This window comes from Ursus maritimus, unplaced genomic scaffold (assembly GCF_017311325.1).
Source record: "Ursus maritimus isolate PB19 unplaced genomic scaffold, ASM1731132v1 scaffold_25, whole genome shotgun sequence".
In the NCBI taxonomy this organism is placed as follows: domain Eukaryota; kingdom Metazoa; phylum Chordata; class Mammalia; order Carnivora; family Ursidae; genus Ursus; species Ursus maritimus.
Window position 1 is genome coordinate 36857808 of NW_024425008.1, and position 26038 is coordinate 36883845.

General features: G+C 47.6%; 1 protein-coding gene across 2 annotated transcripts in view; it reads right to left on the minus strand.

The window, feature by feature from the left end:
* Positions 1–26038, minus strand: part of PRKCH (protein kinase C eta) — a 220806-nt gene that overhangs the window by 72362 nt on the left and 122406 nt on the right. Inside the window, exons 5-9 of one of the 2 annotated variants that reach the window (XM_008701186.2) lie at positions 25500–25588; positions 23922–24051; positions 21571–21749; positions 17823–17966; positions 17475–17648 (exon numbers count right to left, since the gene is read on the minus strand). In XM_008701186.2, the coding sequence (XP_008699408.2) occupies positions 17475–17648; positions 17823–17966; positions 21571–21749; positions 23922–24051; positions 25500–25588 (716 nt within the window). The remainder of the gene's footprint in view (positions 1–17474; positions 17649–17822; positions 17967–21570; positions 21750–23921; positions 24052–25499; positions 25589–26038) is intronic. The other variant, XM_008701195.2, reaches the window with a different exon arrangement.

Here is a 26038-nt window from a genome sequence, read left to right on the forward strand (position 1 = left end):
CAGGGCACAGGAAGTGAGGAAACGTGAATTAGGAAGCTGAGGCTATCTTTGTGGTGAGACCATGTGAAATGTCTTGGTAAAACAGAGTACTGAAAGCATGGCTGGAGGGACGGATGGATGGATAGACAGAAAGACAAGAGAGAAAAAATGGAGCAGAAACACATGTTGAGGCAGAGACAAGAGATGAGGGAGCACGAGGGAGCCAAGAAAGAACCTCCCTGGGTTCCTCCTGCCTTTCCAGTTTCAGATCCCTGAAGACAGCTGGACGATTCTGGCCCCCAGGTTCCATGAGACACCCCGCCCTGTATCTCTGGAGCTTTATTTTCACTTCTCCCTTTTTTGCATGACCTTGGTTAAGTTGCTTTCTGTTAATTGCTACCGGGAGAATTTTAACTGAAACACACACCAATTCTTAAGGGGCGGGAGGTTTCCTTATAAATCTGGGATAACCACACCTATAACTACAGTGATCAGGTGAGGATTAAACCAGAAGCAAAGTGCCCCATAAGAGCCAGGCCCAGAAGAGTCTCCACAAACTACTGTTATTAGTCCATCATACAAAGGGCCTGAAGTTTGTTCTAGGGTGTGCCTAGCGCCCAAGTCCCTGGTGTCACCAGGACAAAGCCCAGCACAGTGGGGAGGGTACGTGGCCTCTCAAGCCAGGACACTGGAGATGCAAAAGCAGCTCTTGCTGTGCTGTATTTATTTTCCCCTTCTCTCTCTCTCTCTCTCTCTCTCTCTCACTCATCGCCCATCTGCAAATCAGGGATAATATGATTCCCGAACTCACAGGTGTGTGAGGATTACATTATTTAAGCTAAGAGTTTCTAACAGTGCCAGGCACACAGCGAGGATTCCAGAAGCCTAAGCCAATATCATCCTCACTGACACTGCTACCTCCACTCTGGCTTCGGCCACCACGGCTGGCTGCTCCTGGGGCTCTGCCCCCCCCCACCCCGGGGAGCTGCAGCGTCCTGGGCAGTGAGCTGTCTGCCGCTGATGCAGAGATGGGGCCTCGCTCAGGGGCTCTCAGGCTGACAAGGAGGCAGGACTGAAACAGCAGCCGAAACTACTGTTGTGGGTATGAGACAGGAATCTGGAGGGTTCGAGGAGTCAGGGGGATGCCAAGCCAGTTGCAGGGTGCAGAGCATTTCCTCATATGGCATGGTCATGGCCTTGAGCTATGAAGGACTTTTCTTTCTGGGAAGTGACGACTAAGCAAGGGTTACAAAACTGGATTTGATAACCAAAACGTCAACCAAGGGTTTCAGTTCCAGCAAGCACTCTAATTTTCTAATTTCAGATGATAATATTCTCTATTTTAAGAGCTTTATAATCATGATTGTTATTACTGCAAAGCAAATGGACTGCTAACATATTATAGTGAGACCTCTTGGAATAGCTCTTCTCCCCTTCCCTAAAGTTGATTTGCTCTAATCAACAGATTAAGAAGATTTTTCTCTTTATTTATTTATTTTTTTTTAAAGATTTTATTTATTTATTCGACAGAGAGAGAGACAGCCAGCAAGAGAAGAAACACAAGCAGGGGGAGTGGGAGAGGAAGAAGCAGGCTCATAGCGGAGGAGCCTGATGTGGGGCTCGATCCCAGAACGGCAGGATCACACCCTGAGCCGAAGGCAGATGCTTAACTGCTGTGCCACCCAGGCGCCCCAGATTTTTCTCTTTAAAGCAAGAATCCCTAGTCCCTACATGTAATCAACAGATAAACATCTCAGTTGAGGATGTATTATGGTGAGGATGCAGATTACCTTTTGGAAATAATTCAAGGAAGAGAAACCACATTTAAGGTTAATGACTAATTTAGTGATGGCTTTAAGGTGACATTTAAGCTAGAAGCCACATCTAGACTTACTCCCCCAAGTCCTAAGAATTGCTTTGGAATAATTTCTAAAGGAATAACACATCAATCTTCTATCAAAAGCCACAGAGTGCCACTGACTGGCTGTGGGCAAGAAGAAGGAAATCTCTGGTAACAGACGGCATTGTGTTGAATTTCTCATAAGTGCTCCCTTGCTTTATGGTTTTTCTCCAACGAAGTCATCCACGGGGTGAATAGGGAGTTCAGATCAACAGGAAACAGTGACTGACGTCAAAGAGGTCACAGTGGAAAAGCACCCTCATGAGGAAATCTGATTGCACCATGCCTGAACTGGAAACAACTTCAATTTAACCACATTAAGAATGATTACAAAGGCCTCAAGGAAGAAACAAGGAGAAGGAATCTAATGGCTTCATTTTTTTCTTTCTTTGACTTACCATTTTGTGTAGCCCGAAAGACAGCAGCCGCTAATCCAATCACTCAGCCACCCCTCTCTCGAGTCCAGGGGCATGATACATCCTCTCTGAGCTCAGAGACTCGTCTTTGGGAAGGTGAAATATGTCTCCAATAGGACAAGCCCTTAGGAAGGTGCATTTCAAAGCTGGTGGGACCCACGGCTCTTTGCACAGACCGAGTGTTTTCCCAGGACACGGGATGCACTGGCCATCTCTTGTAATGAAACGTGACAGGGTTCACTGACATACGTAGCAGACTAGGCTATGGGAGGCGATCTAACTTGCAGTTCAACACGCGGTGAGGCACAAGAGCCAGAAGATCCTTAAAGCGTAAATAAGCACTCAACATATGATTGGAGATGGAGCAGTGTCAGGGCTTAAGTCCCCCCCCTTCCTGGCACAGCCACCTCCGGGCCACACGCATCTCGCCCAGTCTCACTGGGCTGAGCTGCCTTTGTGCACTTGGTCTTGTTTTCTACAAAGGACGGAAATCTTTGAAGGCAGAGCCGGATCTAAACGCTGTATCTCGAATACCAGCAAGCTTAGTGCCTGCACCTGGGGGGCTAACATGACAGGAGGCCCTTTCTGTTTTCTAATACAATTTAAATTAGAACACTAGAAAAGCTGGAACGAACTGCCAAGATTAGTTCAATCCATCCATTTTAGGTGAGTCAAGTGCAAAGAAGGGAAGTACCTTACCCGTAGTTAAAATAGTCAGTGGGATAGTTCAGGAAGAGAAGCAGATCTGTTTGACACATCACTTCATTTCCCTTTATTTATAAAGCTTTGGTTTTTCTGTTTTTACAAGTAATTGCATGTGCATAGTTCAAATGTAGTTATAAAGTAAATACATGGAAAACCGAGTGAAAAATAAATAAAATGAAAATGAATCACCTATAATCCTGACACCCAGAGACAGAAGTCCAAATACAAGGAGAAACAAAACTAGCTGTGGCCTCCAGCATCCAAGGAACTGGAGATTTCAGGGCAAATAAGAAATTTACAAGGAAGTTTTGAACTAGAATTTATTTACCCCTTATGTCCTACTTATACTTGCCGCTTTTTAAAGAGAAAAAGAGAAAATGAAAAACCCATCCTTCTTTCTTCACTTCTATTACGTAATAGTTCCGGATGTACTCTGTCACTAAACTGTGATTTTTTAACAGCTGCATACTATTCCCAGGGCCATTTCTATGGAGTCCTACAATTAGCCAGACTTCCGGTTAAGTTAATGGAACTGAGAGGATGTGGTATGAGTAGTCTACTTACTATACTGTACTACTATTAAAGATAATTTTTACTAGCCTGGAAACCTGGAACAGATTATTGTCAACTGGGCATGCTGTTTTAATTCTGACTTAAATACACAAGTCTAAATTCTGAACTTAGATTTACAAGGAAGATATCTTAGCTTATTATTCACTTTTTTAAAAAGGTTCAATCACTTAAAAATATGCACAATAGGATTCCTCTAAATCATTATTTCACATGGTACAATTCTCTGTGTAAAGATTTCGATTTAAGCCCCAAATAGAGGAAGGTCTATTACAGATATTTACGGACTTAGTTTGCACAGGGCTAGAGGATAAAAAGTAAAAATGCCATTTACTTATTTAGGTTATTTTTTGTGACCGGAGTTCCTAAACCTTCTCTTCAAGAAGGCAAGATTTCATCTCTACCTGTGATCTGTGGATGCATTAGACATGTCCGCCTCCCAAGAGGAGATTCTGGGTTACAGTTGTCTAAATAAACATTCTGCCCAGTTAGAGAAGTAGCAAATCTGGCCAAGAATATTCTCTGCCTGCCTTGAGCGGACTCCTGGGAACCTGCTGGCCAAGACCCTGCTCCTTCCTCTGCTCTGTGGGCTCGTAGCACCTGCTGAATTTCCATTTGGAATTCATTCCACGCGCTATTTGAGTTTGGTTCCTCCAGCGCCGCCACAATATGTTCTTCTCTGGCCCTTTAGCTGGGGAATGAGATACGTTCAAGCCAACGACACCCCCTGCTCCCCCAGTCCCTTCCCAACCTTTCTGCACTGTGGGCCAAACACTGATCTCCACCATCCGTGCAGGAAGAAAGATGCACACCTTTCCACACAGGCAGGGGGACCAAAGTAAAACAGGCGTGGTCTAATAAGATGAGGGCCAGGTGATTACAAATGGAGTAAAAGGCTTAGCCAGGGGGGAGGATATTGTGTTAACCTCGTAGGGAAGCTTCTGTTGGCTATGGGGAGTTCTGAGGGGCCCTGTAAACCCCAAGAAGGAGAGCAGAGCCTAAGACAGCAGAACCAACGATCTCATCCCAGATCCAATTACAGCTTCCAGCCCTTTGGTGAACCGACTTCATCTGGGCACCTGGTTCCTCTGCCTATGAAACCACTTCCTTCTATTCTTCTGCCTTTCTGCCACCCGCCCCCACTCTTGCTTAGAATTCCTTTCTCAGCTGTCCTCTGCTCTCCATCTATGAACACCCACTGAAACATTTTAAATTACACTTTCTACTATACCCAGAAGACACCGAGGACACCAAATCCAATCTCCTGAGTCATGTTTCTGAGCAACAAACATCTTACCATTGGGTTTCCTGCTAAGTGAATTCATCATATTCGATTCCCCCAGGCTCCCAACTGGCCAGGGCTCTGGCCCCTCCTCCCACTCTCTTACCCTAACAAGTCTTAGCAATTCCACCTCCTTAGTGTTTCCTTGACTCCACCCCCATGGAGCTGGCAGGTCTGACAGGCCACTGTTTCAGTATCCTAACCAGGTCTGTGACCCCCTGGTCTCCTTCTTCTGCAGATGGCCGCCAGAGAATGCCTCCTAAAATGCACATCTGATGTTGCTCTTGGACTTAAAACCCTTGCCAGCTCCCTTCACCTCCATGATGGAGGCTGAGCTCCTAAGCAAAGGACGTCAGACCCATTAGGACTTTGCTTCTTCACTCCCCACATTTCCTCTCCTATAATCTTGCTGCATCAAGCTATTTGGGGTGTCCTGGGCACATCACATATTTGAATCCTCTGTGCCTTTGCACTGCTATTGCTTCTGTCCGGGAGGCCCATTTTCTGTCCTCCCCTCACCCCTGCCCCCATGACTGTAGGGCTCATATTCATCCTCAGAACACAGCTCAGACAGCCCAATCTTGTCTCAGAGCCCTTTCAACCTCTGCAAGGGCCAAGCGATGACTCTCTTCTACACACGGTTATAGGTGCGTGTATTAATACACACGGTTATAGGTGCGTGTATTAAAGATGATCCCTGATTGAAAGCAACCAGCGGGCAGGTCCACACTTTGTTCTTCCATATGTCTTCAGTCCCTGGCACACAGTGTGTGCTAAGGAAACATTTACTGAATTGAATTAAAAATGCAAGCCAGATATAATACTACCGTTCAACAGAGACCCAGCCAACGCGTCCAGTGGCTAGGGTCTACGTTAGTCAATATTTAGAGAGTACTCGCTCTGAAGACAGCATCTAAGGCACCTGTGCCTTTAAGCTGAAGTAGCATTCCCATGTATGGAAAACAAATAAAAGAAAATAGCAAGCGCGCTTCCCCCAAAGCACACTCATGTTGCTGCTAGCACATTTTTCTAGGCTGGTTGAGAAATGTTTCTTAAAGCTTTGATTATCTCTGTTTGTAAAATCCAGTCAGATGCATCACACATGGGATGGGAATCTGACTCACAGATAGGCTGGCACCTCTCTCTGGGTGGAGACGATTTTCATAAAAAGTGACTGATTCCACACCTTGATGGTAGGAGAGAAGCATAATCATTAAATGCCAAAACAAGAGAAGCTGTGCTATTTCAACCTTTTGCTTTTAAACATAACCCCTTATAGATATATGCTCACTGAGCTCGTCTTTGGCTCCCCAGCCGCCCCCAGGCTCCGATACGTCTGTCTTATCGCAGCAGGCTTTGCCGTTCAGAGCTGCTGGCCGGGCGCGAACCCTGGCTCCCGCCCAACAGACGCCGTGTGCCTCCACGGCCTCCTCCCAGCCCGGGGCCCTAGCCTGAGCAAAGGCCACAGGGCAGCCTCTGATAACCGGTACAAGCCCCCAAACAGGAACTTTGCTGGTCTACAAACTCCGGGAAAAAAAAGAAAAATAGTAATACTTAATCTTACAAGGAAGATTTGACACACTTTGCTTTGGCCCCTGTAAAAAGTCAAGTGATCTTTTAGTCCACTTAACTTCTTAGATCTAGAACAGACCACCTGACATTCATACAAGGCAGTGGTTTTCAACCAAGCAGAGCCTCCTCCTCCCAGGGGACATTGGTAATGTCCAGAGACATTTTTGGTTGTTACAGCTAGGGACGTGCTACTTACATGGAGAGTCAGGGATGCCGCTGATCCCACAGTGTGTAGGACAGCCCCCCAGTAGAAAGGATTACTCTGCACCAAGTGTTAGCAATGGGCAAATGACATTATGCAAATAAGTGAATATTTTTTACTGGAAAGGTTGAAAATGCAGCAGGCATTCAGTTGTTCAAACTATGTGACCTGTTGGCAAAGGTCAAAGTAGTGGGGATAAAGTTCTGAGCCAGGTGGAAGGGAGCTTCCTGCTTTCAGATCGGTTCTGAAGCCCAAGTACAAAGGGACAGATGGAGTTAAGGAGCAGTCTCTCAATTCCATAGGCTTCCGGACGAGAAGCTTTGACCCATCTCTAGGTCAGCTCTGCCATATCTGTCCCTGACCTGTTGATGACATCGGACACACCTTGAACTCCCTTTCACCCACTGGTCGACAGACCTTGGTGGTCTGGGCTTGTTGTGGACTGTGGACGTGGGCCAGTCCCCACTTCACAAGCTGATCACAGCTCAGGGCTCCCTGGGAGTGAGGGGGTGACAGGACGCACAAGGAAGCAGATGGAGGAGCTTCCCATGGTACGGCCCAGGAAGGGAACAACATGTATCCGGAAGAGGGGAGGAATTTTGCAGGACCGACTTTCCTCCTTTATTTTGGTTGGGAATTATATATTACATCATTTTAATGTTGAAATCTCATACGCCATGAGAATGGAATTAAGAGACTCTGGGAAAAGTTCCAAGGCTCCCTTCATAACAGCTAAGCAGTAAATCATTAGAGGCCATCCTCAAGGAGTGGGCAGGAGTGAGCTGGAGGGAGATACACAGCAGGCTCTTTCGCAGGACAAAGAAACTACAAGTTGGATGCCTCACACAGAAAGGAAACAGGAACTCCCTGGGTGGCCTGAAGGGAAGACAAGAGCATGCCAAAGCCCTCCAGCAGAGAGGGGAGGGTCTGCTGGTGAGACCGGCCAAGGTATCAGCTGACCACAGAAGGCCCCTGCCCTTGAGCAGAGTCAGTCTTGAAAGCACGGGGTTAACGTGGGGGAGCTGGTGTCTCAGCAGCCCCACGCCCGGGCTGTCCTCGGAGAGACCAGTTTACCCAGTGGGATGAGGATGATTGCACCACGGCAGAGGGGAGCAAGGAAGCAGGCTGGGCTGCTGCCCTTCCTATCGTGCCTCGTGCTTTGGACCCCCAAGCCCAGTAGTGCTACGGGACCCACGGCCACGCAGAGGCAGTGCTGACAGGTTAAGCCACCCCTCCCCCCAGTAATCCTCACCAGGTCCTCCACTCACTGCACCCAAGTAAAAACAGGGGTGTGCTTCAAATGCAAATGCAGCTTCAAGACAAGCGCCCTATCTGGCTGTAAAGAACGCTGTCATCAACACGGGGGCGCATATGTCCTTTCAAATTCGTGTCTTCTTTTTTTTTGGCTAAATGCCCCATAGTGGACTTACTGGATCATGTGGCATTCCTATGCGGAACGTCCATGCTGTTTTCCACAGTGGCTGCACCAATGTCCTTCCGCCAACACCCGCAGCCACCCTTGCAGTGAGCAGAGTATAATGCAGAAACTTGTTGAACCGCTACGTTGTACACCTGATGCTAATGAAGCGAGGGGTGTGCCAACTAGACTCAAAAGACAAGTCCCCTAGACTGTCTTTGAAGCCCACGGCTGCTCTGAGCCTATCCCGTATGGAAATCCCAGAACTGCTTCTGTGACCCACACACCGAAGGGGCACCAGCCGACTGGGCGTCACAAATGGCCTGGTCGGGCCCATGGATGCTGCAGGAGAACAGCAGCTCCCCGAGGGTGTCCCTGCCCGGGTTTGTTCCCTGCTGTGCACCTCCCCCTTGGGGCTTCTAGCAGAGTCCCAAACCTTGAGGACACTCGGTGCACACGTGTTGAATGAGTAAACACCTCCTCACCTCGCCTTCCGGCAGCGACTCTGCAGACTGCCAGGTGGGCTGAGATCACACTGGCAGGCGAGGCTGATCAGTCACGAGAGGCCCTGGGTAGGTAGTTCCTGGGCTTAGAAAAGATGGACGCAGCTGGGCACTTACCAGCGATGAGGTAATGACAGAGAACTCAAGGGCTGCAAACCTAGACTATATTACCGTCGATGGTTTCCACCCAGAGCAGTCGGGTTTCACACTGCACCACTCTGTGGTCAGGGTGGGGTGGACTCCCTGCAGCCACTCACAGGTGGAGCTTGAGGCCCCGGCCTGCACGTGCCAGTCAGTCCTGGCAGGAGTCAGCCCACCTGCCCAGGGAAACACCTGGAGGTTGCCGCTTGGCGTTGCTTAAAGCTCAGACGCTAGTGGGTTAGCCCTGTAGCCATTCTGGTTACGTGTCTGAGGAAAGACTGGCACACGAGGACGATTTCCTCCAGACCTCAGTGTTCATTTTTAACTACCTCTCCTCTCGTGGCATAACGACCGTGTTCACACCACACTACCTCCCATATCCTGCTATTCCATGTGTACTAATCCTCTCTTCCCAACAAAGACCGAGGATTAAAAGGACTGTTTCTCTTGCCAGCACTCAGAGCGATCATGAACTGATAGATTTTCACTGAACTATTTGGTGAAAGGCCTGTTGCCTTCTCCTCCCAGGAGCCAGCCCGGGCACTTCAAGCCCTATGCTCCAACACAGCGCCTTGGTGAGGCCGGAGCGTCTATAGTCTGGCAGCTTCCCCTCACGGTCAGGGAAAACCCTAACAAAGCACTTACCACCAGAAAGCTCTGACAGCACTCGGAAAGCACGGGGCCAATTCTGACCAGGGCCAGTCTTGGATACATCTGGGGAAATGACACACAGTCCATGCCCCATCTTACCAAACATGGAGGTGGCAGGTCTCCATGATCTCCAGATCATTAGTGTTGACAATGGCCAGTGACAACAAGGCCAGTTACAACTGAACAACCTCAAATTGAAAAGCATTCCAACTCTTTCAAAGCTCTCCGTCACACCAGGTCTCTGGGCAGTCCTACCCAATCAGGGAGAGCCAAAGGAACAGCAGGAACTCCAGCTTCTCCTATTTCCCACTCATTTACATGGCTCTGCTTAGCCACAGAAAGCCCAAGAGGACAGATGCAAAGGTCCCAAATGACCCCCCCCCCCAAAAAGAAATCCAGACCCTAGAGATGGTCTATGTGCATTTTGTCACCAGATGGAACACTATTAATAAGTTGGGAACATGCCCAACTGGGAAACACCATGTTCTGGCTCATGTTCTATTTTGATCTAAGCCAAAGGCAAACTATAACAAATGACCCATAAACAGACCAAATAGTATTTGTGGCAGGCATTGCTCAGGGAAACGAGGAAACCTAGTTCTAAACAGATAAGAGGAAATATCCTTTGGTGTTTCATAAAAGGCCGCAAAACTAGATAATGTAAAAAACTGTCTTTATTCCTGCCTAATGACACTATTCTCGGCACATATTCCAGGGAGAAGACATTTCTATATGAGGTATTTTAAAGATCATGGCATAGATCACTAAGCTAGATGACCTGGTGAAGAATCCATGGTCTGACGCTTGCTTGCTGTGTGATCTGGGACAAGTTATTTAACCTCTTTGGACCTCTCAGTTTCCAGATCTTTAAAATGAGGAGAATAGTATCTATATCACCCTGGATTGTCTTGGGTATTGAATAACTCATTGCATAGATGTTCATGCAATGCCAACACGCACAGCCGTATAGGCACCAGTAACGGATATAAGCGCCTAGAACACACGCTAAGGTCTCAACAAACAGCAGCCACCATTCCTCTTCACTCATCCCTTCCACCAGGCGGATACCACTCGGGCCCTAAGAATCCACCAGCTCTCTGAAGGCATTAACAGAGGCCTCTTCAGACCCTTGTTCTTTCTAGCTTTTTTGGCTGCACTTTTCCCTCTCCTCACCTAACCACTGTCACAGGGTTTCATCCCCTAGTTCCGAACACCACGGGTAACACCACTCCAGGGGCCGAGTGTGCCTTCTCGTCCTCTAGACCAGTCTCTGGCAGGAGCTCTGCACACAAAGAGGCTGGTGACCGCTGCCAAGTACCCACTGCCTGAAAGGGGGTGGGAGAGAAGGTACTGGCCGGGGGCTGGGACCTCCAGAAGGCATGTTCGAAGCTGCTGGACACCCCGCTTCATGGCTGAGGGGCCCATGGGCCTGTGTTTAAGGACAAGCAGAACGCTGTACTTTAACATTTTTTTTCCGCCTCTATTTTGAAGGGGCACACTTCACTGATTTTCAGCCAGGGGACTCGGGGGGCTGTGCAGGGCTGCAGGGGGCCACAGGTGGCTGCGCAGTGCTGCGGGTGGGGGAGTGGGCAGAGCTGTGGGGCAGGCTGCAGCCTCCCACCCACCACGTGCATGAAGCTAACTGCAGGGTCACTCTCAGGACCCACAGGTCCATGAGAGAAAAACACAGATCCAGATGGAGGAACTTAGATGGAAAAAAATCAAATGCAAGACCTTCCTAAAAACAAAGGGGCTATGAGTTAAGCCAGAAGTAGAACTCAGAGTTCTGACACTGGAGGTGGCAGTGTAGTCGCCTGCCTGATAAAATTCTGAAAGATTCATTCCAGAGCCACATGACTTGTTATCTCATCTGTCTGTCTCTCACATACACGCACACACACACACACACACACACTCCTTTGCTAATATTTCCCATAACAGCAACGGAGAAAATAGAGAGTAACATCCCTGCATACTCATGTTGCCAGGTGATTTTCAGAACATACTTAACGCACAACTCAAATATACTGAAATCACGGTTAGCAGTTGTGTAAGTGGACAGCGTTTAGTGTGCAAGATTACTGGACACCTTAACCTTGGGAAGGAGGATTTCTGCTTTGTTGACCAATATTTGAGGAGCGGTTTCTTCTGGAAGGCTGCGTTCCTGTGAGAACCGAGGGGCACTAGCAGCAAGGTGTCCTGAGGAAAGCCGGACAGGTGAGGATGGGTGGGGGTAGCAATCCAGAGCGCTGGCCTTCTGTCCCTGTCGAGGAAGGGAGCGTGCGTTCTGTGGCCCACCTGAACACAGCAGATTGCAAACACAAACGGCAGCGTTCCCAAAAAAGAGAGGCTCCGCATGACTTGTGTCTCTGACCTGGGCCCGGGTCCTGCGCATGACAGGCAGCTCCTGGGCACCAGGCACACAGCATCTTCCAAATGGAAATTTTCCTTCAATAAACTGGGTCTCTGAACAAAGACTAAGGCATCTGACCAGTATTTACTTTGCCACTCCCCCTCCTGCTACTGCCCCCTCTTTGTTCTTCCCTCCCTCCACACTCAGCTGAGGCTCCAGGAGGAGAGCCAGTGGACAGCCCCTGGGAGCTGGGGGCGGGGGTGAGGGAGGCCTGGATTCAGGCTGCAAATGCCAGGAGGCTCAGCGGCTGCCACAAGGGCCACTGATGAAGAGGAAAGAAGAGCGGGGAAGGCAGTGTTCACTAGCCTGAACCCCAACAGGGACCCCCCTCCTCCACCCTGGCTTAGTAATGCCTCACCCCTCCCCATCCCCACTGTTAAAGAAATAGAGTCCCTCGACCAAAATCAGCAAATAGAACAAAGAAGAAAAAACATCCTTCATGTCACTACCTTCGAGCCGTCCCTGGCAGTTATTTGGTGTACTTTCCCCACAGGCCCTTTTTGGAGGACCTAGTTTGCCCGTTCACCATCTCGAACAGAACCTGATACGGATACACGCCACTAATCGTCATAAATTCTGCATTATTTCCCGGGCTCTAACTTTCTAGTTCCATCATTTACTATATCAGATTTTAAGCAAGTGACTTAACTCCCCGGTACTTTATCACTTGGCAAAATGAAGATAATAATTGCACCTGTCCCATAGGGCTGTTGTAAGAAGTGCAAGGAGCAAATAATACACGGTAGATGCTTAGGACAGTGTCTGACACCTGATCATTTCACTACGGCGAAGGTTTGAGGATGGCAATTTAATTACATATTTGCAAGTAACATGCATTCTCATGAAAGAATTGGAGGCAATAATTTCTGAGCTCATAATCCTATGAAGCAAGCTTGATAAATTATCTACTAATTCGAAATTTATTTTTTTGTGTTTGCCAAGAACAAGAGTGGCTCCAAAATTCCTACTTTTGGGGTATTTACTCTACCCTCTATGTGGGGTCTGTGCTGGCCCTGGGAAGCCCCAGGACATTTTTCTTTGGTGTAAAGAAGGAGGCAGTCATCACAGCAGCGAGTCTTATGTGTGAATAGTGCTGCACGTGTACAGAGCATTTCTGCACTCTCTCCTCTGGTCCTCACTATGCTCCTGCTTTCATGTTAACCATGAGAACTTTAAAGCTCAAAAGAATTTTTAAGGTGGGGTCGAGCCACTCCAAGAAAAACAAAGCTGGAAGAACTCGGGTCTTCCACATCCAAGGGCAATGCTGCTTCCATAGCAGCAGGTTGGAGGGGAGCCGAGGCAGACAGGAGGTGCTGAAGCAGATGATGAGTCAGTGACATGTGCACTGACAGGTCAGGGCACAGAGCCGGCTCCGGGGTCAGCCTGACCCAAAGATGAACCTTGTCTCCCCCACTTGCAGTCCAGGCGACCCTCTGCAAGTTACCCACTGCCTGTCTCTGGGCCCCAGAGACACTCATTCCACAGGGCTGGATGTAAGAGGAATAACCATTCTCTAAGGGCTTCTATAATGAGATGATACTTTGCAGAGAGCTGGGTGTGACCCTAATACCTCACCTCGGCTCACTTCTAAATGCTGGCCTTAACAGTTCAGCATAACACACGGATTAGTGGCTCATTTTAGAGGCCGTGGCCGCCAAACTGAGTAGCTCCAAAGTAATATATCTGCTGTAACGTAGCAACTAACATTTTCTGTTCTGTATAGTTAGTTTTTCAACAGCAAATGGGGATAGCCACTGGGGATTTCTGACAGATGGACAGATGTCTGGCAAATAAATGCCGTGCATATTATGGAGTCTGAGACCTTGCAAACTGGAGAGAAGGTATAAACTATAGCAAAATGAAAATTGTATATCTCTAGCTCAGCAGGAGAAAAATCCACTTGATTCTTTAGGTTGGTTCCCTCTACTTTACCATCTAGACTTAAGACAGGAGAACATTCCTTTTACCCTTTGCTTTGGAGACATCTACTGCAAAACACAAATTCTAACTCCCAGTGTCAGGTCCTATCTCTGGTGGAAAAAATAAAATCACCTTGCAGTAACCACTGCCACCTTGTGGCCACACATGAAACTACCACTAGGGAAAAGACTGCCAGTGCTTAACACCTGGGGAACGCTGTGGACATTGTGTGTGGCCACCAATAATTTGCTTTATTGTATAATATATTTTTCTAGAAAATTCTGCACTGTTTATGCTATTTTCATTGGGATCCCAATCTGTTCCAGGTTCATTTCTTGTTCTACTCTACCATAACACAATCTAATTGTGTTGAGACCTCAGATTGTTCTATAGAATCATGGGCATTTCCTTTTGCAGGTACGAGTCCTCTGGTGTTCAGTGTGAGACACTTCCTTATTTGTTCATTAGAGTACCTGGAAACAACAGACACTGCACAACCAGACTAAGTTCACTAATTGCCTGTCAACTGTCTGATTCAAAGGTTATCAGCCAGTAAAAATTATCTAACTTAATGTCATAGAAAACCATCCATTCTTTGGCCCAGGCCCCAGACAGATGATCCGAGAGTAACCCTGTCTGGCTGTCTTGATTCATGGTATGGGCCCAAGGCTCAAGCTTGAAATGCAGGCAGACAACTGGTACCAACCCATGGTACCGTCCTTCTTGACAAGGGTGTTTTCAAGCCCGACTGTCACTGCATTCCCCTCTGACGCAACAGCTGGATGAGAGAGGTGAGGGTGAGGGAGGGGTTTTTGCAGGCAGAACACAGCACAGGAAATAGAATTTCAAGGGTTCTCCAGGAAGTGGGGAGGATGAGCACAAGTAGAGCTCCAAAGGAGCCCTGGACCGCAGAGATGGGCAGCCCGAAATCAGGCAAGGCAGCAGGGGCCGCGTGGGCTCCAGGGCTGTTGGACTGAACCACAGACCATGAGGTGAGGAGGGTGTGGCCCCCTGGAGTCCAGACTAGGAGGGGAAGGAGGAAGGAGTGCAGGGACAACCAGGACCTATGAAGCTGTTAGCTGATGCCCCAGCTCCTTCCAATATGCTCGCACAGCATGGGAGTGCATGTCTCTAGTACATTCTCCCATCTCCCAGCTCCCAGCCTTCTGGGAACATCTGTGAACGCTCAGCCTCATACAATCAGAGGAATGCCAATGAGAACTCTGAAGAAACCATGTTTTAAATCTGTCTGATCATCACCATGATAGATTGCATGGCATGAGGGGGAAAGAGGCCTCACATATGGCCTGGAAATGTGAATCCAGAAATACGGCAAGGGGCGCCTGGGTGGCACAGCGGTTAAGCGTCTGCCTTCGGCTCAGGGCGTGATCCCGGCATTATGGGATCGAGCCCCACATCAGGCTCCTCCTCTATGAGCCTGCTTCTTCCTCTCCCACTCCCCCTGCTTGTGTTTCCTCTCTCGTTGGCTGTCTCTGTCTCTGTCAAATAAATAAATAAAATCTTTAAAAAAAAAAAAAAAAGAAATACGGCGAGCAAGAGAGAAGAGCCTGGGCTCTGCAGTCAGACTGCCTGGGGTTTGGACTCTTGGAAGTTAAATTTATTTGGGCCTCAGTCTCCTTTAACTGGAAAATGTGAGTGGTGCTAACTTCACGGGGCTACTCGAAGGATTTAGGGAGACAATGCTCATAGACACTTAGAACAGTGCCTGGTATATAGGGTGATAAAATGTTAGCCATCTTTTACTGCTGTGGGGAAGAAGGCTGATTGGAGTCAGTCACAATTCTCAAGCACACACCACTGGCCAAGCGATACCACTTCTAGTTGTGCGTCAGATAGAATAATAGAACGATATGTAAAACTAAAAGTGCAAGGGGACTCAATGCAACACTGATGGGAATAAAAGACTAGGTACAACCTAAATACGTAACAACAGGAAACGAGCTAAATAAATAATGCCACGGTCTTAAAATAGAAGACTTTGCACCTGTTTTTAAAAATGAGGCAGCTAGATATGTACAAATATGACACAATTTCCAAGATATATGTTACATTAAAAGAGTAAGGTGTAGAACGGTAGGCAAGGTATGCTACCATTTGTGTTTTAAAATATCTGTCTATCTATCTAGATGCGAGTCTGTGTTGTGTATGCTTTCATGCGCAAAAGCCTCTCTGAAAGGCAGCACATGAAATTAGTAATAGCTGTTCCTTTCAGAGAAAGGATACGGATAATTGGAGGATGCTCCCATTACCCATCGCAGAAAGTTAGCTTTTTTTATAGTTAAAAAATAGAATCTGAAATGTCATTCCTCCACTTAAACTTCTTCCGTTTGCTCTTAGGACTAAAATCTAAGGCCCTTAACAGAGCCTACAGAGGCCCTTCCCAGCCGGGCCCAGGTCACCTCTGCCCCATCTGTTGTTCTCTCCATGCCCCTCCCCAACCCCCACACTTCAAGCGTGCTGAGTGGTCTTCACACCTCTTGCTCTCACTAACCATTACACCTAGATGGCACGTTTACCTTCATTCTCTTTGCCTCATTATTTTAACTCACCCTTCTGGTCTGAGCGTAGCTGTCACTTTCCCTAGAAATGGACTGCAGGATCCCCGGTACGGCTGGGATGTCCCTATTCCGCCCCCCCCCCCACACACACACACACTTTCCACAGCCCTGACGCTAGCAGAGACAAGGTACGTGTTCTGGGTTCTCTCTCCCAAAATGCCTTTTGACTGCAAGAAGGTTCTGAAATATCTCTGGGTGCCTTCTCAGAAGCCATCTCTCCTCTTCATTGAAGACAGAGGCCGAGTTCCAAGCCCAATGCTAAAGAGACCGCAGAGTGCCATGCCCCAGGGGATGAGTCAAGGTTGGTGGGAGCCAACCAGGGTAACCTGCTTATCTTGGCCAGATATATGTTCTTCTAGCATCCTTTGCAGCTAAGAGTGAGCAGGTGACTCAAGTCTAGAAAGATTTCTCTCTTTGCTAAAAGAAGAGTGGCCCACAAGGCCCTTGCGCCTCTGCCCTCGTGCTTCCAGCTCTGGATGCCATCACACGAGGTGTGATGTTGAGAGGACTGTGGCAAATAACTTGAGACCCCATGGGGAAGAGATGCCCCATGTCACTGGATGACTAACCCAACCCTAACATTGTCACTGCCAGACTTCAAGAAAAAAAGGGGTTGTACTAATGAGCTAAATTCATCCTTTCTGTTTATCACAAAGGACTCTTGGTTGGGTATTCCATTAACTGCGGCCAAAAGTATTCCTAACTGCACACCATGATAGCGTAGACAGACTTGAATCCCAGGATCGGTTCGCAGAAATCAAACAAAGGGCCCCTGATTACGGTGAGGAGCAATGCCTTGAGACTTGACAAATGAAGTTTCTCTCTCTGGACCTATCCTGATCTGAACTTTCGTGCCCAGGTCATAACTAGCTCAGCATTTAGGGGTAGAGCCAAGGTCAAAGTCACCAAGATTAGCAGCCCATGACATTTACTCTGTTCTTAGACTTCTATACCTTTCACTCTGCTAGAGGAGACTTACATACGAAGACCTTTTCAACCCTTGAGATGATCCTTCTCTGGGACAACATGACAGTAAGCGGTTAGTTCACTGGTTTCAGCTTTCTCCCAGAGGTCATCAGAAGTTACCGGTACCTCCCTATGGCCCTACAGTGAGAGTTCATCCCTCAAAGTCTGATGCACTTCTTTGTGAAATCTTCAACACCTTATTGTCCCGTCGCTTTAAGAAAGGAAGCCATTGAGGCGGTGAATGTGAGTCCTACTTACGGGTGTTTGAAAGCAGCAGAACAACTGTGTGAGGAAGGGGTGATCGCGAGCCAAGGACAGGACCCTTTTTTCCGTCATTGTGCACTCCACATCGTCATCCTGCAAGATCACATCCTTCTTCAGCACCTTCACGGCATAGAGGTCTCCCGTCTCTTTTATTCTTGCAAGCATCACCTATGGCAAAGCAGGAGAAGGGAGAACTCTGGAGATTCTCAGGGTGTGGGAACACGTGGGGCAGAATGGGCCTGGCACTTGGGAGGTGTGACCATAAATATGTATGCACACACTCAGAAAACATCCACGTAGCATGCTTACTGTAAGCCAGACACCTCAGAAGCCAAGCCTCACCTTCCCGAAGCTCCCCTTCCCCAACACTCGGATGAACTCGAAGTTGTCGATACCAAGCCGGCTGGAAGAATTAACCCCGATCCCATTTCCTTCTTTGGTGTTTTCCCTTCCCTGTCGTCTTAGAGTTGACCTGGAAACGAGCTTCTGCAAAGAAGAGTAGGAAAACATGGAGTCAGAGGACGCAGCACGGGCGTGAAGCATTTGTGGATGGAGACGACCTTATTTGCTGCCTCAACTCTCAACACAGCATATGGGGAAAGATCAATTCAGCTTGACATGTGATCAAGCTCTGCCCTTCAAAACTACCTCAGTAGCAGCTCCTGATCTGTGCTTACTGTATTTGGGAAAATAATCACTTTAAAATATATCTAAGCCACCGAGAGTTTCAGTTTGAACTCAAATGGGAGTGTATGAAACACAAACGCCTTAGTCTGGTCCCTCCAGTGGCTTGCGGTGGATTTCCACAGGACGGTCGGTTTCCAAGAGCGCCACCTGGTGTCCACTTCGTTCAAAGAGCCGGTTTCACATTTGCTCAAGGAATCCATACCAGGATGTGAACGAAGCAATATTTATTACGCATTATTTAAAATTATATAAGAGAAATAAAAATTAATATTAAAAGCTAGAATAATGAAAGAATGTATGAAGGATTAAAATTTAAATACATCTAATCTTATCAGCACCCCCTTCAAAAAATAAAAAATAAAACCTGTTACACATACACATATATCTATCTTTACACTTGATTTTTAAAGATATAATAAAATTGTGGTTTCATAACACACATTTTTATTCAACGCATTTCATGTGTATTTTTGATATCCTTCAAGAACATGAGTTTTAAGGGGTGTCCAATATTCTGTTTTATGGGTATATCACAGTTTATTCATTAATTCCCCTGCTATTGGAAGCATAGGTTATCTCCTTTTTTTTTTTTTTTTTTTTTGCCAGTTTAAATAATACCATCATGAACATCCCTGCAGGCAAATCTCCAAAGCAGGGCGATTAAGAATCTAGGCTCTCAAGCAAGCTGCCTGGGTCCAAATCACAGCTCAGTAACCTAATCCTGGAACTTTGGGCAAGTTACCTACCCATCGTCTCTGTGCCTCAGTTTCTTCTAACAAAGAGGAGGTTATAGCACCTGCCGCACAAATTATTATGAGGAATGAATAAAAGCACATAAAGCACTTAGATCGGTGCCTGGCACAGTCAATACACATGAACTGAGCTGCTGTCATCAACATGATCACGGGCATCATCTATTTTCTTATGATCACTTTCTGGAAATGCAATCTTTTGGGCCAAAATATAAATCTTGAAGACTTTGTTTTTTTTTTTAAAGATTTATTTGACAGAGAGAGAGACAGCCAGCGAGAGAGGGAACACAAGCAGGGGGAGTGGGAGAGGGAGAAGCAGGCTTCCTGCTGAGCAGGGAGCTCTATGCAGGGCTCGATGATCCCATAACGCCGGAATCACGCCCTGAGCCGAAGGCAGACGCTTAATGACTGAGCCACCCAGGTGCCCGTAAATCTTGAAGACTTCTGATACATAGTCAAGTGGCTCTCTAGAAAGATTGACCACCAGCACAAGGAGGGCTCCAGTCTCTCCATAGTGAACTGGAAGGAGGTCCTCTGTGGGTAAACCAGCCCCATCCCACTGGTCCAAGCCCTGCCACAGCGAGGGAGCTCCCTAACGGAGATGACTTGCAGATGTACACCTTGGGACATCTATAAGACGAGCTACCGCTAGACGACAGGTCAAAAGTCTAATGTTCGGAAGCTCCTGACCTATTTAGCTGAAAAACCCCAGCTTATCTGGAACAACTTCTAAGTAATGTTTTTGATAAACAACCACTGTGCAATTGCTTGAAGCTACAAGGCTTTGACTTAACCCAATAAAACAGTGATTATAGATATAAAACGGATCATCTTTAAAAATCCAGTTGTTGGGGCGCCTGGGTGGCTCAGTCGTTAAGCGTCTGCCTTCGGTTCAGGGCGTGGTCCCTGCGTTATGGGATTGAGCCCCGCATCAGGCTCCTCCGCTGGGAGCCTGCTTCTTCCTCTCCCACTCCCCCTGGTTGTGTTCCCTCTCTCGCTGGCTGTCTGTCTCTCTCTCTCTGTCAAATAAATAAATAAAATCTTAAAAAAAAAAAAAAAAGAAAAAAAATCCAGTTGTTTTTAGTAGTTTCTTCCCCCGGATCTCTGATCACAAATATTTCAAAGATAGAAAAACTTTCCTAGCTTGAATCTCACTTCCTCCACTTAAATACTTCCTCTGGTCGTGCTAGAAAACTCTAAGCCAGAATTTCTCAAACTTTTTTTTTTTTTTTAAACCCATTCTTCTCTTTTGATAGACTTAAGATTCTTTTTCATGTTGTGGCGTCAAAACACAGGTAATTTTGGTTTTGCCACTTTTAAATACCATAACATTAAAGATCCTTGGTTCAAGTGACAATTGACAAGTGGCAATGTACATTCTAGAGCTTGTGCCACATGGTCTATCTTATTCCCATGACACTTTAGGAGCCCTGGTGCAGGCTGAAATCCTTAATCCATGCCCTTCGGGAACAGCTGTCCCATGCATTAGAAATCCCCCTCCTGGGGCGCCTGGGTGGCGCAGTCTTTAAGCGTCTGCCTTCGGCTCAGGGCGTGATCCCGGTGTTACGGGATCGAGCCCCGCATCAGGCCCCTCCACTGGGAGCCTGCTTCTTCCTCTCCCACTCCCCCTGCTTGTGTTCCCTCTCTCGCTGGCTGTCTCTCTCTGTCAAATAAATAATAAATAAAAACTTTAAAAAAAAAAAAAAAGAAAGAAATCCCCCTCCTGGTACTAGCATCCTGCCTGTCTGTCCATAGTCTAGACATTAGACTTTGCTGATGCTTCCCTTAAATAAAGGAATACAATTTCAGTCCAAGTCCCTAATCTACCAGTAATAAGAAAATGGGGTGATGAGTACAGACATTTTCTGGATAACCAAGAACTTGACAGTGATTGCGCATCCCTTCCTAAGTACCCAGAGATATTTAAGTCTAGAAGTTTCCTAAACCGGTTATCAAGCTACACCTTTCACAAGCCACAATAGGAGCCAGGGCTCTTTCCCAGCTCTCTGCAGCCCCAGCCAGGAAGGCAGCCATAGGACGTGGGCCTGGGAAGTGGCTGAGGCTCTAATGGTCAAGAGCGAGCGGAGGTCACTCGGGGAGGCCGAGAGACAAAACACGCCCAAAGCAATGGACAACTCCACCCACTCCCAGGAACTGAGAGGAAGGAACTCCTCTTTGTTGCTGAACTTGAGAGATAAATTCACAATCCATAAACAAAAACTGTAGAACAGTGAGACTTCAGAGCTGGGGAGAATCTCAGACATCTTCAAGTTCAACCCCTTTAGAGAGGAGGAAGCTGAGGCCCGTAGCTGCTGGTCAACTCTACTGCCGGGGCCCCAGCAAAGAGGGTAACCCAGGGCCCTGGATTCCAGAGCTTCACCACACCACACTGACAGGAAGCTAATCAAAAAAAAAAAAAAAAAAAAAATCCTCCTTCTGCTTCCTGCTATATGTGCATGCTTATTTTTTCTTGTCATATAATTGTAAAAAGAATCCTTTTTGTGGAACAAAATGCTCTTTAAAAATACAATAAGTCCGTTTATTGTGTTTGCTGAGATTAGGAACTTCGATTATGCCTCATGCACTCATTCGGACTCACCACATCTGAACAACTTCTAAATTACGATACATCGAAAAAAGCCAAGTCTCACCGAGGTTGGAGAAATATTTCCAGGCTGGAGGCCCATCCCGGCCAGGGTCTTGGCGAGCTCCACTGCATTTACCCCACAGTTCGGGGCCACGTTCGCCTGACATCGGATGTGGACATTCATCTTACAGACTGGAGAGGGGAAGAGAAGGGAATCCACGTTCAGGAAGGAGTCAACATGTGCTGCAAAAAAGAACGTTAGTATCCTGAAAGATTATGACAGGGGAATGATCCAGGCTGAACAATGCCATCCTCTCATTAAACTGAACTTGCACTCAAAACAAACCCTGACATTTCTCCCATTGCTGCTTTATGCAGCAGCAGAAAGCCTGGCATACTGACGAATAATATATTTCAAATCCACTTTTTTCACTGTGACTTGATGAAAGACATCCACCTAAATCATGTGTAATAGTCATTGCCGATTGAACAGCGTGATTCAATATAGAAATCAAAACGTTCATCACGGTGACATTTCAGTCAATTAACTAACAAGGAATCATGCCAACTGACTTTATGCTTTTCCTTGTATCACTCAATAAAAGGTAGCAATCTAAACGCCACGTAGAGATCGCTGTTCAAACAGGATGGAAATGGCGTGTCTGAGAGAAACACCTCTAAGTGAAGCTCTCTTTCTGAGTATTGTTGTGGTCGGGGAGCCCTCGCAGCCCAGGGCACAGCATCCTGTGGGGCTGAGGTTCTCAGGCCTTGCAGCCTGTGGTTCTAACTACTTCATGGGGGAGAAGAGCAAGTTTTTTAAAGGTCAAAATCAACGACAGTTGGAAGAGGAGAGAGAAGCAAGCTACGTTCCCGGTACATAGGAAACGGACTTGGGATGCTGAAGGGACCCAAGTTCAATCAGCAGGAAGTTCTGACGCAGTTTCTTTGCATGGGCCCTGCTGACGGGAGGCAAAACTAGGGACCGCAGGCAACAAATTCCTGTATCTGGAGTGTCAACCCACCTCTGGAAGCATGCCCAGATCCAGGTTTGGGGGGCCTGAGTGTATGTAACTTAGGGTGTCCTCTTTAAGAAAAAGAACATCCAGTTAAGTGGGGAGCTCTGGAAGGTACCCTGGCAAGGGAGGGACCCTGAGGCTGCAGCTTCATTAGCCCCTCTTGGGAAATCCCCCTCTCTCGGGAAGGCAGGCACAGAGACACACAGGCCTGCAGTGCCCTTTCGAAGGTGCCAGTGACAACACGAGCAAAAAGCACTGGAAATGGATCACTGTCTGTGTGCTACCCCCAGGCCACGAGGGACAAGAACCACGTGCAGGAGCCCCAGGCACAGCTCTGCATGTCAGCAATGACTACAAAAGCAGAAAGTGCCTTTTGCGATGAAACCCACGCCCAGGGGAGACCATTCAGCTTAAGATCAAGCCTAAGCAAAGCTATGCACGAGCTGGGTGCTGTTTGGGTTGAAAAAGAATTACTTCATGTATCTAGGAAAAAAGAATTATGAAATGATGTCCTCGAGAGATGAAAGAGTTTGCCCTTGTTAAAGACAAGGACTAGTCCCTTTCTGTCGGCAGAAGTGGGCTTGGTAAGTGCAGGCAGTGCGGGACGCTGTCCAGCTGCTCTGACATCAACTCCGCCTCCCCCAGTGACTCAGGACTTAGCTAAAGCTTCGGGCGGACACTCGCCTGTATTTCTGCAGGGGACTGTGCCCCGTGACAGCCGGATTGTTACAGCAACACCCAGTGGGAGATGACTCAACAACTCCCCAGCTCCTAACAGGACGGGAATCACCCCTTACTCTCAGACCCTTTGCTAAGGCAAAAGCTCCAAACTCAGGCTGCACTGGGCACAGTTAGTGACGTGTAAGTCCATGGCCAAAGCTGACACATCCTTCACCCCGCCTACCTCTCTAATCCCTATCGATCTCTTCGAGAAGACCCCGGGGAAGCTCTCGTTGGGCTTTGACTCAATTCCTGCTTATTTCTGATGACATCACTAGACCTACTCTCCTGCCAGTTCTTACTCAAAACCGAAGCCTCTCTTTGGGCCACCTCACCTCCTACCAACTTCTGTTTCTGACCCAAATCCCATTTTTCCCTCTTTCAAATACCTATGAAAATCCACAGCAACTAGCAGGCCCTCAGCACTAAGCAGCTGACCGCCGGCTAGACAGAACACTGAATTTAACAACCGACTGGATCTACAGTTAGGAAATCTTTGGACCGGATGGGGCTCTCCTTACGTGCCTGACGAGCGACACATACACCTAGAACTGCGAAGACCTAGTTTACAAAGTGTCTAAAACCATCGGTCCTGGGTCAGCAGCTGAGCCTACAGAACTCCTAAAGCTTGCAGCGCGGTGCTCCCAGGACGCGGGTGCCCAGCACCCCAGCAGCTCACTTTTGCACTGAAGTCCTTGGCGCATGATGCCCCAGAGCAGCGAGCCACAGTGATCGCAGAACGTCGGCACTTTGTAGTTGTGGACGTTGAACTTGTGCGGGATGTTGATTCCAAACCTCTGCTCAGCGATCTACAAAAGAGCAGCAGGAGGACAAGAGCTGGGAAGCCTGCCAACAGCTCTTGTAGAAACTGTAACAGGAGCCCCCCAAACGCAGCATGTTACCATGACACCTGAGCTGGGGAGATCATTTCCCCGTGCTCGGGCCTTCCTCACCAGGCTGAGCACCTTTGCGAATCAACGAGACTAAAAAGAAAGGGTCTAGTGGACATGAGAGCATTCACCATTCTGGGAGATAAAGAGGAATGAAAACCCCCTTTTTTTTTTTAATCATCTTTTATATTCAGGCTGTATTTCTCTCCCCGCCAACTCCCTCACACCCTTGTCTATTCCCTAGACCCCTGTAGCTTCAGGATTAAACAGGTCTCTTATAGACCATATGCACTTGCTGTTAGCGCAGGCTTTTCCTGATATTGTGTTGGTCAGGGGTCTGCGGGAGAAGGTGGCACCCGGCGAGCCTAGAGCCACAGAAGGAATTCACTGCAAAGTGACATCCTAGCAGCTTACTCAGCCCTTCTGGGCTGTGCCCACCATCTGCATATTACAATCTGAGTGCTCAGGTCCTGCTTTCATCTCACAAAGTGTTTCCAGCAAATAATTAGACTAGGCATATGCGCTACAGTCTACGTCACCATTGGAGTGACAACAGACCCACATGGGACAAGGAGTGGGGCAATTAGGACTCCTCTTGAAACTTTGCTGGTCTCTTTCTCATAAAAGCCGTGGCTCGAACCTCTGCAAGTGCCCTTGAGCAACCCTGTGTGCGTACCATAAGTGACCGCTGAGCTCCAAGTCAGACTCTCCAATGCACCTGTAAACCCACTGCTCGTTGTCAGCAATAGTCCAGCCACTTTCTAGCTGCACAGTTTAGAAGGTGCTGACCCCCGCTGAATGCAATGCGAGTGATGAGAATGACAGTCAAGCATTTATATACAGAAGTGCGTCCTCCCGGAAATTTTGGAAGACACCGGAGGCGGCTAATAGTCACCTTATTGAGGAAGCACAATTTATAGTTAACAAATACTTGTCACATCAGTGCTATCTTGTCGAAGCCTCACAAAAAGCACGTGAAGGAAATACGGATCCCATTTTGAGACTGAGGCTGACAGAGAAGCTGGCTAGCAGAAGCTGGATTCCGCATTCAAATCCTGGTCATTTAATGCCAAACGCAGGGATCTTTTCAGCCCTCTAAAATGCTCTCCAAATTAGGAAAACTGATCCTGAGAGCTTGTAACCAGCTGACCACTAATGGGATCAACTCAAGGACAGGTCAGGCTACGCAAGTACAGACATAAAAATAGCAAAATATAAAAAGGAGAGAAAGTTCAATTCTGATACCACCAATCACTTCAAGGAGTGCAGAAGGGAAGTGGAAAGGGGATGAAGCAAGAAAAGAGAGAGCGAGAAGTGCAGACATGAGCTCATACAGGCACTTAATTAGCAAACTTCCATCTTCTTACCTTTGAATCCATTTTGTTAATATTGTTCTGGCAAGTGCAGGCTGTAACAATCAGATGATGGCAGCGCTTATGGACGACACAGGTGCACACTAGGGGATTAAATGCAAGGTTATACATTCCTCGGAGACTCACAGTCTGCCAGTTCTAGTAGAGTCAACAAGGGCTGCACCATGTCAAGGTGACTTGATTTGAGTGTCTGGCCCCCACGACGGAATCCAGTGCACCCATCCTTCCCACCGTCATTACCATCACCCTGATTCACGCCTTTGCTCACAGCCAAGCTATTCACACTCAAGTCTTGAGCCTACTTCATCCTTTCTGGATTTCCTCCTGCCTGCACCCCCCGCCACAGGAATCCTCTCACGGTAGAATTCTGGTCCTCTTGCCCCACGATCTAAACCTTCAATGGCATCTCACTGCCGATGAGTCAAGCTCAAATTTCCCAGCCAGGTTTCAGGCCCTCCAGAAGCTACCCCAAGCTTATCTGTTACCTTTCTTCTATGGGAGCTCTTTGTTCCAATAAAAACTAGATTGGTTGC